Source organism: Dendropsophus ebraccatus, chromosome 1 (genome assembly GCF_027789765.1).
Source record: "Dendropsophus ebraccatus isolate aDenEbr1 chromosome 1, aDenEbr1.pat, whole genome shotgun sequence".
In the NCBI taxonomy this organism is placed as follows: Eukaryota; Metazoa; Chordata; class Amphibia; order Anura; family Hylidae; genus Dendropsophus; species Dendropsophus ebraccatus.
Window position 1 is genome coordinate 6141711 of NC_091454.1, and position 20392 is coordinate 6162102.

At 50.2% G+C, this 20392-nt stretch overlaps 1 protein-coding gene across 5 annotated transcripts in view; it reads left to right on the forward strand.

Moving 5' to 3' along the window:
* Positions 1 to 19100, forward strand: part of ERC1 (ELKS/RAB6-interacting/CAST family member 1) — an 86168-nt gene extending 67068 nt beyond the window's left edge. For all 5 annotated transcript variants that reach the window (XM_069965077.1, XM_069965113.1, XM_069965105.1 and 2 more), the window contains 4 exons: positions 2458 to 2605; positions 5175 to 5276; positions 15123 to 15311; positions 18171 to 19100. In XM_069965077.1, coding sequence (XP_069821178.1) covers positions 2458 to 2605; positions 5175 to 5276; positions 15123 to 15311; positions 18171 to 18308 — 577 coding nt within the window. In that variant the 3' untranslated portion in view covers positions 18309 to 19100. The remainder of the gene's footprint in view (positions 1 to 2457; positions 2606 to 5174; positions 5277 to 15122; positions 15312 to 18170) is intronic.
* Positions 19101 to 20392: the final 1292 nt, after the last annotated feature.

The following is a 20392-nucleotide window of genomic DNA, read 5'->3' on the forward strand; positions in this document are numbered from 1 at the left end:
ACCACTTCTCTTATCCTGTATATATGGATGGTGCACAGTACCACTTCTCTTATCCTGTATATATGGACACTGCACAGTACCACTTCTCTTATTCTGTATATATGGACACTGCACATTACCACTTCTCTTATCCTGTATATATGGACACTGCACAGTACCACTTCTCTTATCCTGTATATATGGACGCTGCACAGTACCACTTCTCTTATCCTGTATATATGGATGGTGCACAGTACCACTTCTCTTATCCTGTATATATGGACACTGCACAGTACCACTTCTCTTATTCTGTATATATGGACACTGCACATTACCACTTCTCTTATCCTGTATATATGGACGCTGCACAGTACCACTTCTCTTATCCTGTATATATGGACGCTGCACAGTACCACTTCTCTTATCCTGTATATATGGACACTGCACAGTATCACTTCTCTTATCCTGTATATATGGACGCTGCACAGTACCACTTCTTATCCTGTATATATGGATGGTGCACAGTACCACTTCTCTTATCCTGTATATATGGACGCTGCACAGTATCACTTCTGTTATCCTGTATATATGGATGCTGCACAGTACCACTTCTCCTCTCCTGTATATATGGACACTGCACAGTACCACTTCTCTTATCCTGTATATACGGACACTGCACAGTACCACTTCTCTTATCCTGTATATATGGACACTGCACAGTACCACTTCTCTTATCCTGTATATATGGACACCGCACAGTACCACTTCTCTTATTCTGTATATATGGACACTGCACAGTACCACTTCTCTTATCCTGTATATACGGACACTGCACAGTACCACTTCTCTTATCCTGTATATATGGACACTGCACAGTACCACTTCTCTTATCCTGTATATATGGACACCGCACAGTACCACTTCTCTTATCCTGTATATATGGACGCTGCACAGTATCACTTCTCTTATCCTGTATATATGGATGCTGCACAGTATCACTTCTGTATATGGACAATGCACAGTACCACTTCTCTTATCCTGTATATATGGACACTGCACAGTACCACTTCTCTTATTCTGTATATATGGACAGTGCACAGTACCACTTCTCTTATCCTGTATATATGGACACTGCACAGTACCACTTCTCTTATTCTGTATATATGGACAGTGCACAGTACCACTTCTCTTATTCTGTATATATGGACGGTGCACAGTACCACTTCTCTTATCCTGTATATATGGACACTGCACAGTACCACTTCTCTTATTCTGTATATATGGACAGTGCACAGTACCACTTCTCTTATCCTGTATATATGGACACTGCACAGTACCACTTCTCCTGTATATATGGACACTGCACAGTACCACTTCTCTTATCCTGTATATATGGATGCTGCACAGTACCACTTCTCTTATCCTGTATATATGGATGGTGCACAGTACCACTTCTCTTATCCTGTATATATGGACACTGCACAGTACCACTTCTCTTATTCTGTATATATGGACACTGCACATTACCACTTCTCTTATCCTGTATATATGGACGCTGCACAGTACCACTTCTCTTATCCTGTATATATGGACGCTGCACAGTACCACTTCTCTTATCCTGTATATATGGACACTGCACAGTATCACTTCTCTTATCCTGTATATATGGACGCTGCACAGTACCACTTCTCTTATCCTGTATATATGGATGGTGCACAGTACCACTTCTCTTATCCTGTATATACGGACAGTGCACAGTACCACTTCTCTTATCCTGTATATATGGATGGTGCACAGTACCACTTCTCTTATCCTGTATATATGGACACTGCACAGTACCACTTCTCTTATCCTGTATATATGGACACTGTACAGTACCACTTCTGTATGCTGGTGGAGCAGACCTGTGGTCCGGGCAGTAGTCATGTGACCCTGCAGCCTGCTCAGGGTCAGTCAGCTGGGCTCTGAGGATTAATGTGCCGACCACTGAAGCGTCACTTTCTGCTCATGTCAGGCCTGGAATGCAGGGGGGGGGGGGTGCTGAGATGTGGGGGCTCCCAGGGATAACAGCAGGGGTCTGGCCTGTAAGATCAGCACTACGGCTCTCATACAGCACAACCCATCTGCGTCCAGTGTGACAGCAGCACAGAGTATTTCAGGAGGGCACAGTAACCTGGGCTGCTGACAGTGAGGACAGTTACCAGCAGCACAGAGTATTTCAGGAGGGGACGGTAACCTGAGCTGCTGACAGTGAGGTCAGAGTTACCAGCAGCACAGAATATTTCAGGAGGGCACAGTAACCTGGGCTGCTGACAGTGAGGACAGTTACCAGCAGCACAGAGTATTTCAGGAGGGGACGGTAACCTGGGCTGCTGACAGTGAGGTCAGAGTTACCAGCAGCACAGAGTATTTCAGGAGTGGCAGTACAGGTGTATCATGGGGTCGCACACTCACCTCTCCGCCTCTCTCTCCTCACAGGCAGGAAGCTCTGCTCGCCGCCATCAGCGAGAAAGACGCCAACATTGCGCTGCTGGAGCTCTCCTCATCCCGTAAGAAGAAGACGCAGGAGGAGGTGGCCTCGCTGAAGAGGGAGAAGGACCGGCTGGTGCAGCAGCTGAAGCAGCAGGTGAGACCCCAGAGCTGCACTCACACTGCTGCTGCAGAAACCAGACTCTTCTGCTCTAGAGGTTCAGGTTAAGGAAAGGCAATTCCCATACCAACTTATTGCTTTCCAGCTGTTGCAAAAATACAACTCCCATACCAACTTATTGCTTTCCAGCTGTTGCAAAAATACAACTCCCATATCAACTTATTGCTTTCCAGCTGTTGCAAAGCTACAACTCCCATCCCAACATGTTGCTTTCTGGCTGTTGCAAAGCAGTAACAGGGGTCCGACATCTCGATGATCGCCCGGCTGGGGTTCCTGTGGTGACACATTGGGCAGCAGAGCTGACACTTTACACGTTAGCGCCCCCCTCAGCGCGGTGGCCACTCCTGGCAGGGTGTCTGCGGCCCCCGGGGAGGCAGTCCATAAATCAGGGTCCTGGCAGGGATGATGGGATGAGAGGCGCAGGGTGTGTGATACTCCGCAGACCTGATGATGACATCACATGGAAACACTCCCAGCCACTCACTGCACTTCCACATCTGCCATCTGATCAAAGAGCAAAATTATAGGCCCCGCCCACTGCCTGTCACATTGCCCCGCCCACTGGTGGTCAAACTTTCCATTGTCTCCTTATCAGACCACCCTATGTGACTATAACAAAGCCCATTCCCCCCCCCCCCCCCCATGTGGTACACTCCGCATAAGCCAATGTTGTGTCACCATAAGTCACACGGGTCGGACCATTGCAGGTCCCCGGAGAGGGGGGAGAAGAGGTCTGCTTTCTATCACTCTGTCACTCTGTGCGGACCCTGGAAGGATTCTTATTTTCCTGTAGAAATTTCCAAATGAATCATCAATGATTTTGGCAGCTGCGGGGTCAGTGGCAGCCGCCATCCTGGGGGATGCTGGGACTTGTAGTCCCTTTACAGTAGTAAACACACACTTGTACTGAGTCTCGGGAAAGCTGGGTGGGGGCTCTGTGCACGATCACCCCGCTTTCCCAGGAGCAGGAACTGGATAGAAGGATTCTTAGAATGTTCTAGATGTCACTGAGGAATGTGGCGTCAGACGAGACATAACCGTCCAACAACGGCCGCTCACTCTGAGATTCCTCCATCCAGACAAGAGGCAGAATAAATAATCCCCAGGTGTGACCTAAGAGTCCAGGAATGAGGGGGAGCCAGGGTGGCATGCCTCACACTGTGCTGCTGGTGCCTGTAGTGCCCCCTCAAGAGCTGCGCTCCCACCATCAGCCACATTGTCAGGTGACAGCTCCTCCAGAATACCAGAGACCAAGTGATACATGACTAACCACCAGCAGAACAGTGAGTGCAGCTCTGGGGTATAATACAGGATGTAACTCAGGATGAGTAATGTATGTACACAGTGACCCCACCAGCAGAATAGTGAGTGCAGCTCTGGAGTATAATACAGGGTCAGTAATGTATGTACACAGTGACCCCACCAGCAGAATAGTGAGTGCAGCTCTGGAGTATAATACAGGATGTAACTCAGGATTAGTAATGTAATGTATGTACACAGTGACCTCACCAGCAGAATAGTGAGTGCAGCTCTGGAGTATAATACAGGATGTAACTCAGGATCAGTAATGTAATGTATGTACACAGTGACCCCACCAGCAGAATAGTGAGTGCAGCTCTGGGGTTTAATACAGGATGTAACTTAGGATCAGTAATGTAATGTATGTACACAGTGACCCCACCAGCAGAATAGTGAGTGCAGCTCTGGGGTTTAATACAGGATGTAACTTAGGATCAGTAATGTAATGTATGTACACAGTGACCCCACCAGCAGAATAGTGAGTGCAGCTCTGGGGTTTAATACAGGATGTAACTTAGGATCAGTAATGTAATGTATGTACACAGTGACCCCACCAGCAGAATAGTGAGTGCAGCTCTGGAGTATAATACAGAATGTAACTCAGGATCAGTAATGTAATGTATGTACACAGTGACCCCACCAGCAGAATAGTGAGTGCAGCTCTGGGGTATAATACAGGATGTAACTCAGGATCAGTAATGTATGTACACAGTGACCCCACCAGCAGAATAGTGAGTGCAGCTCTGGAGGATCATCAGGATAAGTTATGTATACAGCGTCCAGACTCTTCCTGTATCCGGCGCCCTCCTACCACTTTGTCCTTGTTTCGCTGTCCCCCGCTCCTGGCACATGAACACTCGGGATGGTCTCCGCTCTCCTTGGGATCAGTGAATTGTTTCCTGTTCTCGGTCTCTTGTTCTGACCGTGACTTACAAGCCCAAGTGTAAATAGTTTGGCCCCTGAGTAATATTTCCCGGCCCCCGGGGGTCACGTTGCTGTGTCAGCGGCCCCCTGCGTGCCGCACATCTGCTCCGCTCTGATGTCCCACGTATGTATTCAGCTGGTAACCCTTGTACTTGTTGTGGCTGGGTGACCCCTTTAGTGTTTCGGAGTGTGGGGGGGGGGGGGGGACAAGCTGCAGCTCTGAGGGCCGCCGGCGCTGTTGACCCTTTACCGTCCAGGATCAGGTCACCCTGTATTGTAGCTATATACTATATTTATAATGTGTTTCTCTATCTGTTTACAGACCCAGAACAGGATGAAACTGATGGCCGACAACTACGAAGCCGACCACCTGAAGACGTCTGCCCAGTCCAACCAAACCAACCACAAGCCCTCCCCCGATCAGGTAGGCCGTTGTATGGGACATAGTGGTATCCAACCCCCCTCAATACTCGCATACATGAGACCCCTCACCTATAGCTCAATGAGCCCGACACTGTGTGTGTAATATGGCGGACAGATTGGTTGCACCATGCTGCCACTTTAACTGCAGCGGCCGCATGATGCAACATATTGTGATGTCATCATGTGACTTTTTACAGGTAAGGGTCCTTTTCTACTGACAGATTTATCTGACAGATGTTTGAAGCCAAAGCCAGGAATGGATCTGAAAGGAGGAGAAATATCAGTCTGGTTATAGTCTCTTCCTGGTTTTGGCTTCAAAAATCTGTCTGTGTAAAAGGACCCTGAATCTCCTAAATATATTCCGCCCTCTGGCAACGTTAGCCAGTGAGCCCTCTGCATCCAATCAGATTGAACATGTCAGGGTGGATGGTGGGTGCACAGGCTGATGATACAGTATAGGGGGTATGTGGAATTTCTTTCTTGCAAACAGAGCGCCACCCCTGTCCTTAGGCTGTGTGTGGTATTACAGTTCAGCTTCATTGACTTCCATGCATCCGAGCTGCAAAGCCCCCACACCCAAACTGAGGTCAGGGGAGAGGCCATGTTATGTCAGATATGATTGTAAGCAGATTGGACGCTCTCTCTAACCCTATGTATTCTGTCTGTATAACAACTAACCCGCTCTTTGTTTCATTCCTCACGCTGCTCTCTGATGCCCTTTCTGCCCTCATCATCTCTTACCCGCCAGGATGATGAGGAGGGTATTTGGGCATAACCAATGAGATGATTAGGTCAGCCATTTTGTTCAGAACGGTGAGAACTCTCTACTGGCTTCGTCCTGAATCTGTAGTCATTGCTGTCCTGCATGTGTCTGTCTGCATGTCACCCCTGCCCGTCCCTGGCATGTGCCCGCTGTGATGTGTCCTCCTGTACTATCATCTCTTACCCACAATGCACTTAGCTGGTAATGTTTCCTGACTGTAATGCCAAGTAGGGCCAGCAGGAGATGGGGGCGACATAGCGCCTCTTCCTCCAGATGTTTCCATTGTTTATAAGTCAAGAATTATTTTTCCTATTTTATGTATAATTATTATCAATTGTATGTATATTTATTAGTATAATTTAATTGTATTTTAATACTTACTTAAAATTATAGTCAGTATTTATTTTTACTGTTTTATAATTAAATTTAATTTATATTATTTATAGTTATTATTTATTTTAGTTTTATTTATATTAATATTTTATATATTTTAATGTTGTTTTTCTTATTTATTTTAATATTATATTATGAGGCCATGTTCACACGGCGTATTTTACCGGCCGTATTGGCCGGTCTCTGCAAAGATCATCAGAACTCTACGGCCATAAAGATCACACGGCCGGTACTGCCGTACCGGCCGTGTGATCTTTATGGCCGTAGAGTTCTGATGCGGGCGCATTAGCGCGCGCCTGCATCAGAACTCCCCATAGCTCACTATGAAGCTTGCGGCCGGATCCGCTCGCTTCATAGTGTGCAGTGACACGGTTTCCTATGGACACTATTCAATTAATAGCGGCCGCAAAAACTGACATGTCATTTGTCGCTTGGGATCCTGGCCGGAGCGTATACCATGTGTATGTATATATGTACTATGTGTATATGCTCCGGACGGGATCCCATAGAAGATAAGGCAGTGTGTCTTTTCGTACAAAGTACGGCCGTTTTTGCAGTCATAGCCTAATAGTCATTGTCATAAGTCAATATTTTATTATTTATATTTTTATTCTAATTATTATTATTTTTTTATTTAAATATTTGCTCCAATGTTATTACAGTCATTGTTAATAAGTCAAAGCCTTTGCGCTGATGAGATTGGCCACAGGGGGCGCTGTTCTCTTGGAATATATAAGCTTTGCACATGTAACCCCAGACTTTACCCACCTAGATCACTTCTAGCGGGTTCCACCTGCTAAACTACAACCCCCGTTGTGGGTTGGGGTATGATGGGACTTGTAGTTCTGCAGCAGCACGGGGAGGTGTTGATCCCTGGGGGTCTCGCTTAGATGCTGAGGATTTCCCGCCCCCTTCAGCCTCTTGTCACTTTCTTTGGTGAAGTTTGAAGATTCCATCAAGTGGATAAAAAAACTAACCCCCCCCCCAGCGCAATTACATCATGAAAGTAACGCTTTGTTCTCCGGAGCTGAAAGCGAAAGGTGAAGGGGGTTAATCAGGGTTTAATCCGCTATTCTGGGGGTCTCCACCCCCCCTCCTGTTGATGTTGGAGAATTCACAGAGCATGTAATGAGAGGAATGCTGCGGACTCCGCACCTGGGACGTCTATGGGAACCTGCCGCGCCTCCTCCGCTGCCACCACCGCCACATAGCTGCAGCCTATTCATGCATTGTCACCGCATGGCGGAGCCCATAACCCCTTCCTGCCCTCAGCGGGCACAGCACATTGTAACAAACCCTCAGCTGTGGGCAGAGTACATCTGAGGGTTTGTTACAGTGTATCAGACCATTCAGCTCTTACCAACCTGTACTACCTGTCTGGGCACGCTGGGAGTTGTAGTTTTCCTACAGGTTGCTGATCACTCTTCACTTTCAATGGCAGCAACATAAACCAATCCGGAGGACACAGCTGACAGATGTGACGTCAGTGTGTGCGGAGGTCATGGAGGTGGCTGTGCTGCCCATCACAGGATGATGGCGCTGTATTCCCCCCTCATGAGACCGCTCTTATCGGAGACCCCCCACCCCCCCCCCCCCCCCGGGTGCCATGTTAAGTGTTGCCCATCGTCCTTATCGTGTAGTTCCTTCTGCCCGTCATGGCTCCTGGCACGTTCCTGACAACACACAGACGCCTAAATATTTAGTTGCCAAGCGACGGTCGTCCCTGAGATGGCGCAGCGCCCCCCCCATCCTCGGGACACGGCTGCCGCTTCTGGATTTAAAGAGAAGAAACTTTATTCGATCACAAAGAAAAGTTTTTGAAAAGTTTATCAACTTTTTCTGTCTGTGATACTGTGAGTATCCAATCCGATCTCCTGTGGTATTGTGTTGGTTCTGTGTGTGGTACTCCGTATCCAATCCTGTGGGACTGTGTTGGTTTTGTGTGTGGTATCCCGTATCCGATCTCCTGTGTTGGTTCTGGACGTTGATGTGGTCCCTGTAGTGTACACAGCAGATAACAGCGGTGTATACAGGGGAGGCGGGGGGGGTTGGCTGGACCCTCAGATCTAGTGTGATACCCCGTATCCGATCTCCTGTGCGACTGTGTTGGTTCTGTGTGCAGTACTCCGCATCCGATCTCCTGTGTTGGTTCTGGCCGGGGATGCGGCCCCTGTAGTGTACACAGCAGATAACAGTGGTGTATACAGGGGACGTTGGGGGCTCGGCCGGACCCTCAGATCTGGCGCGGTGTGGGGTGAGGCTCGGCTGGCCGCACATCTGAGGAAATGCTTGCACTCTTTGTGTCACTTGGCGGCTTCTCAGGAGCATCGTGGACGTCTCTTCCTCCGCACATTCCCCAAATACATCCCCCCAATACATCCCCCACCATGAAGGGTTAACCCCCTCATCACCAACACACATCCCAGTATACACTGTACCAGAACCTCAGCTGTGCCGAGAGGAATGGTGGTATCCTTATTGTATATGGCGGTGGTGGCATCCTTATTGTATATGGCGGTGGCATCCTTATTGTATATGGTGGTGGTGGTGGCATCCTTATTGTATATGGTGGTGGCATCCTTATTGTATATGGTGGTGGCGGCATCCTTATTGTATATGGTGGTGGTGGTGGCATCCTTATTGTATATGGTGGTGGTGGCATCCTTATTGTATATGGCGGTGGCGGTGGCATCCTTATTGTATATGGTGGTGGTGGTGGCATCCTTATTGTATATGGCGGTGGCGGCATCCTTATTGTATATGGCGGTGGCGGCATCCTTATTGTATATGGCGGTGGCGGTGGCATCCTTATTGTATATGGTGGTGGCAACCTTATTGTATATGGTGGTGGTGGCATCCTTATTGTATATGGTGGTGGTGGTGGCATCCTTATTGTATATGGTGGCGGCATCCTTATTGTATATGGTGGCGGCATCCTTATTGTATATGGTGGTGGTGGCATCCTTATTGTATATGGTGGTGGTGGCATCCTTATTGTATATGGTGGTGGTGGTGGCATCCTTATTGTATATGGCGGTGGTGGCATCCTTATTGTATACGGCGGTGGTGGCATCCTTATTGTATATGGTGGTGGCATCCTTATTAAATATGGCGGTGGTGGCATCCTTATTGTATATGACGGTGGCGGCATCCTTATTGTATATGGCGGTGGCGGCATCCTTATTGTATATGGCGGTGGCGGCATCCTTATTGTATATGGTGGCGGCATCCTTATTGTATATGGCGGTGGTGGCATCCTTATTGTATATGGCGGTGGCATCCTCATTGTATATGGCGGTGGCGGCATCCTTATTGTATAAGGCGGTGGCGGCATCCTTATTGTATATGGCGGAGGTGGCATCCTTATTATATATGGTGGCGGCGGCATCCTTATTGTATATGGCAGTGGCGGCATCCTTATTGTATATGGCAGTGGCGGCATCCTTATTGTATATGGCGGTGGCGGCATCCTTATTGTATATGGCAGCTGCATCCTTATTGTATATGGCGGTGGTGGCATCCTTATTATATATGGTGGCGGCGGCATCCTTATTGTATATGGCGGTGGCGGCATCCTTATTGTATATGTTGGGGGTGGCATCCTTATTGTATAGGGCGGAGGTGGCATCCTTATTGTATATGGCGGTGGCGGCATCCTTATTGTATATGGTGGCGGCATCCTTATTGTATATGGCGGTGGCGGCATCCTTATTGTATATGGTGGTGGCATCCTTATTAAATATGGCGGTGGTGGCATCCTTATTGTATATGGCGGTGGTGGCATCCTTATTGTATACGGCGGTGGTGGCATCCTTATTGTATATGGTGGTGGCATCCTTATTAAATATGGCGGTGGTGGCATCCTTATTGTATATGGCGGTGGCGGCATCCTTATTGTATATGGCGGTGGCGGCATCCTTATTGTATATGGTGGCGGCATCCTTATTGTATATGGCGGTGGTGGCATCCTTCTTGTATATGGTGGTGGTGGTGGCATCCTCATTGTATATGGCGGTGGCGGCATCCTTATTGTATATGGCGGTGGTGGCATCCTTATTGTATATGGCGGTGGTGGCATCCTTATTGTATATGGCAGCGGCATCCTTATTGTATATGGTGGCGGCATCCTTATTGTATACGGCGGTGGTGGCATCCTTATTGTATATGGTGGTGGCATCCTTATTGTACATGGCGGTGGCGGCATCCTTATTGTATATGGTGGTGGCGGCATCCTTATTAAATATGGCGGTGGTGGCATCCTTATTGTATAAGGCGGTGGTGGCATCCTTATTGTATATGGCGGTGGCATCCTTATTGTATATGGCGGTGGCGGCATCCTTATTGTATATGGCGGTGGCGGCATCCTTATTGTATATGGCGGTGGCGGCATCCTTATTGGATATGGCGGTGGCATCCTTATTGTATATGGCGGTGGTGGCATCCTTATTGTATATGGCGGTGGCGGCATCCTTATTGTATACGGCGGTGGCGGCATCCTTATTGTATATGGCGGTGGTGGCATCCTTATTGTATATGGTGGTGGCGGCATCCTTATTGTATATGGCGGTGGCGGCATCCTTATTGTATATGATGGCGGCAACCTTATTGTATATGGCGGTGGCGGCATCCTTATTGTATATGGCGGTGGTGGCATCCTTATTGTATATGGCGGTGGCGGCATCCTTATTGTATATGGCGGTGGTGGCATCCTTATTTTATATGGCGGTGGCGGCATCCTTATTGTATATGGCGGTGGTGGCATCCTTATTGTATATGGCGGCATCCTTATTGTATATGGCGGTGGTGGCATCCTTATTTTATATGCTATTGCGTTCGTATCTATTGCGAACGACTTAAAGATGTCTTATTCAATGCAAACAATTTGCTAACGTTTTGAGAACGAGCAACGATAAAAATAGGTCCAGGTCTTATAAAGCGATCAACGATTTCTCGTTCGGTCGTTAATTGTTAACTGCAACCAAACGATTATCGTTTAGATTCGAACGATTTAACGATAATCTGAACGATAATCGTCCGGTGGAATATGGCCCTTATCGCCCCCTGTAGACCTTCAGCTCCTCGCCCCCCTCTCCTGTCTTCACACTTGTTCTCTCCTTTCAATATCTTTATTAACAAGGTTTGGGAGACGACGGTTTCCTTAGTGACGTTGGCCTGACACAGACTTAACCCCGCTGATGATGGGTGTGCGGCACGGCCCCGCTCCATTACATCTCTGATCTGCCCATTGTCACAGGATCTGCCCCCTGAATAAGAAGATTAGCCCCCCAGGAAAAGGTCACACGCTGGGTACAGGGGGCATCCCCATACACCCCTGTCCCCCTTCCCCATAGGGAGCTCTGATATATCCTCCATTATATGGTATAGGCTCGAGTCCGGCTGATAACAGGGAGGAACAGAACTGCAGGGATCTTGGAGACAGAGATGTAGTGTCCTAAAGAGTGTGTGTGTGTGTGGGGGGGGGGGGTGTAGCGGGGGCCACATGTGCTGATCCCCTGCGGCCCCTGGGGTGTCATACACGGGGCATCGGTATTGAGGTTCAGACTGATGGATGAGGAACAGAGGCTCCTGGGAGACATGAGCGTCATGTGGAAGAAATATCTGTCTGACTAATACAGCGAGACCCCCGGGACCCCCAGATATCAGATGCATCTGCCTAATGCAGCTCAGCCAACAACCCCCCCCCCCCCCCCCCCCCCCCCACCACCACCACCACCACCACCACCACCACCTGACCAGCGCAGCCCTTGGGACCCCCGGACACCAGATTCTACCCCCCTCCCCCACCTAATGCAGCGCAGCCCCAGGACATCAAATACCCCCTGTCTTATGCAGCGTGACCCCCAGACATCAGATCCCCCCCCCGTCCAATGCAGCGAGACCCCCAGACATCAGATCCCCCCCCCTCCCCCAGTGAGACTCCGCGACCCCCAGACATGAGATACCACCACCAAACTCCATATCTCGCAGTGATCCCCACTTTGGGGCGGTCGGTCACATCTCGCAGTGATCCCCACTTTGGTGGTGTGGTCGGTCACATCTCGCAGTGATCCCCACTTTGGGGCGGTCGGTCACATCTCGCAGTGATCCCTACTTTTGGGGGGGGGTCATATCTCGCAGTGATCCCCACTTTGGTGGTGTGGTCGGTCACATCTCGCAGTGATCCCCACTTTGGGGCGGTCGGTCACATTCGCAGTGATCCCCATTTTGGGGCGTTGGGTCACATCTCGCAGTGATCCCCACCTTGGGGCTTTGGGTCACATCTCGCAGTGATCCCCACCTTGGGGCGGCCGGTCACATCTCGCGGTGATCCCCACTTTGGAGCATTCGGTCACATCTCGCAGTGATCTTTACTTTGGGGGGGGGGGGGGGGGGTCATATCTCGCAGTTATCCTGACTTTAGGGCGTTGGGTCACATCTCGCAGTGATCCCCACTTTGGGGCGTTCAGTCACATCTCGCAGTGATCCCTACTTTGGGGCGGTCGGTCACATCCCGCAGTGATCCCCACTTTGGGGCGGTCGGTCACATCTCGCGGTGATCCCCACTTTGGTGGTGTGGTCGCTCACATCTCGCAGTGATCCCCACTTTGGGGCGGTCGGTCACATCTCGCGGTGATCCCCACTTTGGTGGTGTGGTCGGTCACATCTCGCGGTGATCCCCACTTTGGTGGTGTGGTCGGTCACATCTCGCAGTGATCCCCACCTTGGGGTGTTCGGTCACATCTCACAGTGATCCCCACCTTGGGGTGTTCGGTCACATCTCACAGTGATCCCCACCTTGGGGTGTTCGGTCACATCTCGCAGTGATCCCCACCTTGGGGCTTTGGGTCACATCTCGCAGTGATCCCCACCTTGGGGCGGCCGGTCACATCTCGCGGTGATCCCCACTTTGGAGCATTCGGTCACATCTCGCAGTGATCTTTACTTTGGGGGGGGGGGGGGGGGTCATATCTCGCAGTTATCCTGACTTTAGGGCGTTGGGTCACATCTCGCAGTGATCCCCACTTTGGGGCGTTCAGTCACATCTCGCAGTGATCCCTACTTTGGGGCGGTCGGTCACATCCCGCAGTGATCCCCACTTTGGGGCGGTCGGTCACATCTCGCGGTGATCCCCACTTTGGTGGTGTGGTCGCTCACATCTCGCAGTGATCCCCACTTTGGGGCGGTCGGTCACATCTCGCGGTGATCCCCACTTTGGTGGTGTGGTCGGTCACATCTCGCGGTGATCCCCACTTTGGTGGTGTGGTCGGTCACATCTCGCAGTGATCCCCACCTTGGGGTGTTCGGTCACATCTCACAGTGATCCCCACCTTGGGGTGTTCGGTCACATCTCACAGTGATCCCCACCTTGGGGTGTTCGGTCACATCTCACAGTGATCCCCACCTTGGGGTGTTCGGTCACATCTCGCGGTGATCCCCACTTTGGGGGGGGGGGGGGGTCATATCTCGCAGTGATCCCCACTTTGGGGCGGTCGGTCACATCTCGCAGTGGGGGGGGGCGGAGGGTTATCGGTCACATCGGGACTTATCTGTCAGTTTTCCAGGCGGTGCAGTGAAGCCCCTGGGGGTCTCGCTATCTGCTCTCTCTGCTTTCTATCACTGCTCATAAATCCACCTTATCCGGCGCTGACAGGAGCCAAAGACAAGAGCCGTCACCCGGCAGCCGCAGCCTGTCTGTGAGCGTGACTGCCATACCGTATCTGCTGCTTCACACCTGATAGCAGTATATATGTCGTATACAGGACATTGGTATATACAGTGGTATATACTGTATACAGGACAGCACTATATACAATGGTATATACCGTATACAGGACATTGCTATATACAGTGGTATATACCTGTGATGTCATAGTGGTGTGGCCCCTGTGATGTCATAGTAGTGTGGCACCTGTGATGTCATAGTGGTGTGGCCCCTGTGATGTCATAGTGGTGTGCCCCCTGTGATGTCATAGTGGTGTGCCCCCTGTGATGTCATTGTCCCTCTGATGTCATTGTGTTGTGGCCCCTCTGATGTCATTGTGTTGTGGCCCCTGTGCTGTCATTGTGTTGTGACCCCTCTGATGTCATATTGTTGTGGCCCCTGTGATGTCAGTTTTGTGGCCCCTGTGATGTCATTGTGTTGTGACCCCTCTGATGTCATATTGTTGTGGCCCTTGTGATGTCATTGTGTTGTGGCCCCTGTGATGTCATTGTGTTGTGACCCCTCTGATGTCATATTGTTGTGGCCCTTGTGATGTCATTGTGTTGTGGCCCCTGTGATGTCATTGTGTTGTGACCCCTCTGATGTCATATTGTTGTGGCCCTTGTGATGTCAGTGTTGTGGCCCCTGTGATGTCATTGTGTTGTGACCCCTCTGATGTCATATTGTTGTGGCCCCTGTGATGTCATTGTGTTGTGACCCCTCTGATGTCATATTGTTGTGGCCTCTGTGATGTCATTGTGTTGTGGCCCCTGTGATGTCATTGTGTTGTGGTCCCTCTGATGTCATTGTGTTGTGGCCCCTGTCTCACTTCTTCCTGTTGTGATTGGTGGATCCTGTGTAGTTGAGGCCTTAGCCTGGCAGAGCAGGCTGTACTGGGTGCGGTGGTGGTCCACGATGGACATGCTTGGGGGAGGGGAGATTCGTGTCATCCTATCTGGCTCCATCTTACCCCTTCTCTTCTCTCCTAGATGATCCAGCCCCTCTTAGACCTCGACCAGAACCGCAGCAAACTCAAACTGTACATCGGGCATCTGACTGCTCTGTGCCAGGACCGAGACCCCCAGATCCTGCAAGCGCTCCGCCCACCTGACTCCTACTACCTGGACGACAACCGGGCAGCGTGGGAGCAGAGGCTGCAGAAGATGACGGCCGAAGAGGTGAGACCATAGACCGCTCTGATAAAGTGTGTGCCCCCTGGGACTCCAGAGCCACCTGCAGTCCAGGGAGGGTAAAATACCAGCTCCGCCATGTTCTCAGCATGTTCCGGTACAGTGTGTCAGTGTAGTATGGCGATCTATAGACTAATAAACTATTCATAACCTGAAGAACCCAGCAGAGTACCTCCCATACAGGTCATAACCCGAAGAACCCAGCAGAGCACCTCCCATACAGGTCATAACCCGAAGGATCCAGCAGAGCACCTCCCATACAGGTCATAACCCAAAGAACGCAGCAGAGCACCTCCCATACAGGTCATTACCCCGAAGAATCCAGCAGAGTACCTCCCATACAGGTCATAACCCGAAGAATCCAGCAGAGCACCTCCCATACAGGTCATAACCCGAAGAACCCAGCAGAGCACCTCTCATACAGGTCATAACCTGAAGAACCCAGCAGAGCACCTCCCATAGATGAGGCATAACCTGAAGAACCCAGCAGAGCACCTCCCATACAGATCATAACCCGAAGAACCCTGCAGAGCACCTCTCATACAGGTCATAACCTGAAGAACCCAGCAGAGCACCTCCCATACAGGTCATAACCTGAAGAACCCAGCAGAGTACCTCCCATAAAGGTCATAACCCGAAGAACCCAGCAGAGTTACCTCCCATGCAGGTCATAACCCGAAGAACCCTGCAGAGCACCTCCCATACAGGTCATAACCTAAAGAACCCAGCAGAGCACCTCCCATAAAGGTCATAACCCGAAGAACCCAGCAGAGTTACCTCCCATGCAGGTCATAACCCGAAGAACCCAGCAGAGCACCTCCCATACAGGTCATAACCCGAAGAACCCAGCAGAGGACCTCCCCATACAGGTCATAACCTGAAGAACCCAGCAGAGGACCTCCCATACAGGTCATAACCTGAAGAACCCAGCAGAGCACCTCCCATACAGGTCATAACCTGAAGAACCCAGCAAAGCACCTCCCCATACAGGTCATAACCTGAAGAACCCAGCAAAGCACCTCCCCATACAGGTCATAACCCGAAGAACCCAGCAGAACACCTCCCATACAGGTCATAACCTGAAGAACCCAGCAGAGCACCTCCCATACAGGTCATAACCCGAAGAATCCAGCAAAGCACCTCCCCATACAGGTCATAACCTGAAGAACCCAGTAAAGCACCTCCCCATACAGTTCATAACCTGAAGAACCCAGCAGAGCACCTCCCATACAGGTCATAACCCGAAGAATCCAGCAGAGCACCTCCCATGCAGGTCATAACCTAAAGAACCCAGCAGAGCACCTCCCATGCAGGTCATAACCTAAAGAACCCAGCAGAGCACCTCCCATACAGATCATAAACCAAAGAACCCAGCAGAGCACCTCCCATAGATAACGCATAACCTGAAGAACCCAGCAGAGCACCTCCCATACAGTTCATAACCTGAAGGACCCAGCAGAGCACCTCCCATACAGTTCATAACCTGAAGGACCCAGCAGAGTACCTCCCATATAGGTCATAACCTGAAGAACCCAGCAGAGCACCTCCCATAGATAACGCATAACCTGAAGAACCCAGCAGAGCACCTCCCATACAGTTCATAACCTGAAGGACCCAGCAGAGTACCTCCCATATAGGTCATAACCTAAAGAACCCAGCAGAGCACCTCCCATATAGGTCATAACCTGAAAAACCCAGCAGAGCACCTCCCATATAGGTCATAACCTGAAGAACCCAGCAGAGCACCTCCCATATAGGTCATAACCTGAAGAACCCAGCAGAGCACCTCCCATGCAGGTCATAACCCGAAGAACCCAGCAGATGATCTCGCATAGATGTCATTACCCTTAAATGACGTCACTTCCTGTAGATTGCCACCTCCCATATGATGATGATGTCATGGTCTGTAGATGTCACCTCCATTTAAATGATGTCAGTCTGTAGGTGTCACATTCCTGTAGACTGCCACCCCCATAAATGATGTCACTTCCCATAGATGTTACCACTGTCTTTTAATGATGTCACCTCCCACAGATGATGTCACCTTCTTTTAATTTACACTTCCTGTAGATGATTTCACTTCCCATTATAAGTATGATGTCACCTCCTGTGTATGTTTTCTCCTGTCTGTGACTTCACCTCCTGCATATGATAAAGCCTCCTGCATATTATGAGACCTCCCGTGTATGATGACACCTCCAGTGTATGATGTCAATTCCAGTGTATGATGTCACCTCCAGTGTATGATGTCACCTCCCGTGTATCAAGTCTCCTCCCGTGTATGATGTCACTCCCGTGTAGGTCACCTCCTAAATATCATGTCACGTACCATGTATGTCACCCCCTGTGTATGATGTCACCTCCCGTGTATGATGTCACTGCCCGTGTATGATGACACCTCCCGTGTATGATGTCACTGCTCGTGTATGATGTCACCTCCAGTGTATGATGTCACTGCCGTGTATGATGTCACCTTCCGTGTATGATGACACCTCCCGTGTATGATGTCACTGCCCGTGTATGATGTTACCTCCCGTGTATGATGTCACTCCTGTGTAGGTCACCTCCTAAATATGATGTCACGTACCATGTATGTCACCCCCTGTGTATGGTGATACCTCCCGTGGATGATGTTACCTCCGGTGGATGATGTCACCGCCCGTGGATGACGTCACTCCCGTGTAGGTCACCTCCTGAGTATGATGTCACATACCATGTATGATGTCACCCACTGTGTATGGTCACCGCCTGTATATGATGTCACCTCCTGAGTATGATGTCATGTATCATGTATGATGTCACTCCCTTTCCCGCTTTCCTAACCTTATGCCCATTTCCTCCTTTCAGTTGAGCGAAGAGCTGGAGAAGTGTGAGCAGGAGAGCGCAGAACTGCAGGAATTCGCCAACGCCATCCTCCAGCAGATTGCAGATCATTGCCCTGATATCCTGGAACAAGTGGTCAATGCCCTGGAAGAGTCCTCCTGACCCCGCTCACCGCCCGCAGCCCCACACAACGGACACCAGTGTTAGTGGACGATTTCTTATCTCTCCCCTCCCCCGGCCTGGGGTAGAGAGCCGCACACCCAGCCTTGCACTGCCTGTCACACACTGTACCGTTACCCCAGGGGCTCCTCCCCCGCCGCTAGGACCAAACAAGGAACTCTCCCCTTTTATATTCGGGTGCCCTGCCCCCTCGGGTTATCACGGGTCCCGCTCTTCTGTTCAGCAATAAGAGCGTCTGCCCGGACGCCTTGTGACAGTGTTGACCATGGCGGTAACGGTGGGCGTGGCGTCAGGGGTGACCGTTACAGGGATTGTACTGATTACCCATCCCGTATGTCTATATATCCGATCACAGACCACAGCTCCCGGGATCCCATCCTGAGGTCAGGATCAGCCAGCATCCGTTTACCGAACCCAGCAACCCAGATCCACCAGCACTACCACCCCCACCCTCCCCACCACCAGGTCATCTGTATCGGGGGGTAACCATAAGGGTTACAGGAGGACGACGGGCGCCATTGCCATGATGGTTGCTAGGTGAGTTCATCCCTAGCAACCAGACTGACACGCCCCCATTTCAGTCTGCAGTATTAATCGGTGACCGATCTTCTTGACCGTTACATCACGGGGAAATCCTTCAGACGGGACCAGCAAGAGATCCGCGGCGGATTGAAGGATTCCTCCTGGCCGCGGGCTGCGCAGTAAAGATGGCGGAGACTGAACAGCGAAGATTCTTGAGATGTGATTGGGGGAGAAGCGACCCCCCCCCCCCCCCCCCAAACCTCTGAAAAACTCAGGAATTCAATCTATCATTCAGAATCCATACAATCCAGATGTAACCAAGAGGTTTATGGGGGGAGCATCAAACATGGCCGCCTCAGAGAAGGGGGAGGTGGAACGTGACAGAAGTCTCGGCTCCTCCGGGAGGTCAGAGGTTTTCATCAGTCCGTCGAGTCCGGGACTCTCTACAGAATGAACTCAAGGAGACAAAGGTTCTGTTCATATGAGCGAGGCATCGGGCGTCTCTGCTGCAGGTCAGACTGAAGAGACTTCTAGGAAAGCCTTCTCTGCAGGTACCGATCACGTCTAACACTCCAGTCACACCCAGAGCTGCGTCCGGCCGTGCCTATACAATGCTGCAAAGGAGACTGTTCACAACACTACATCTCCCACAATGCAGTGCACCAATCTGGTGTACATCATGGGAGTCAGCCAAACCTTTAACTGAATGTTCACTTCATAAAACCAATATATGTATAGCTCCAAATCCCCTGTGAGATACATGATAATATTCTGTCTTACTGCAGCCACCACTAGGGGGAGCTCACCATATACTCTTTACTATTGACTTTTATGTATAATCTGTATGCAGTGAGCTGCCCCTAGTGGTGGACAGGATTTTATCCCTGGCACGTTACACAATTTTCTGTCTAGGGGGGAGCACACTGCATACAGGTTCACGATTGAATACAATGACTAATCTGCTTGCTGTGAGCTCCCCCTAGTGGCTGCTGCAGTATAATGGTATGTAACTCACAAAATACATGATAAAAATCTATTTAGCTTCTTCCCTGGTCGCATACAGGTTTTACATTGAGCTCAATAGTAAACCAGTATGCGGTGAGCTCCCCCTAGTGGTGTCTGCAGTAAGAGAATATCATGTAACTCGTAAAGGATCCAACTCTGCCTGCTAATAGAGGAAGCTCATTGCATACAGGTTATACATTGAGGTCAATAGTAAACCAGTATGCGGTGATCTCCCCCTAGTGGAGGCAGCCACATCCTGTATGTTGCAGAGGATTTGGAGCTGTGTATCATCCATGATCACATGTATCAGCAGTCCAGATTCACATGCAGCTCTGGATGTGACCGCAGCATAGACCCCTGATCGGTACAAGACAAAGCATGCGGACTGGATGGGCACTATAAGTAAGTGAACCCTGCGCGAGAGGGGGGTCATCTCGCCAAGGACACATTGTCGCATCCTTTCACTGAGGGATCGGGATGAAGACACCAGATCCCATTCAACCAGTTCATCTTCTACACAAGCTGCAAAAAAAGGGTTA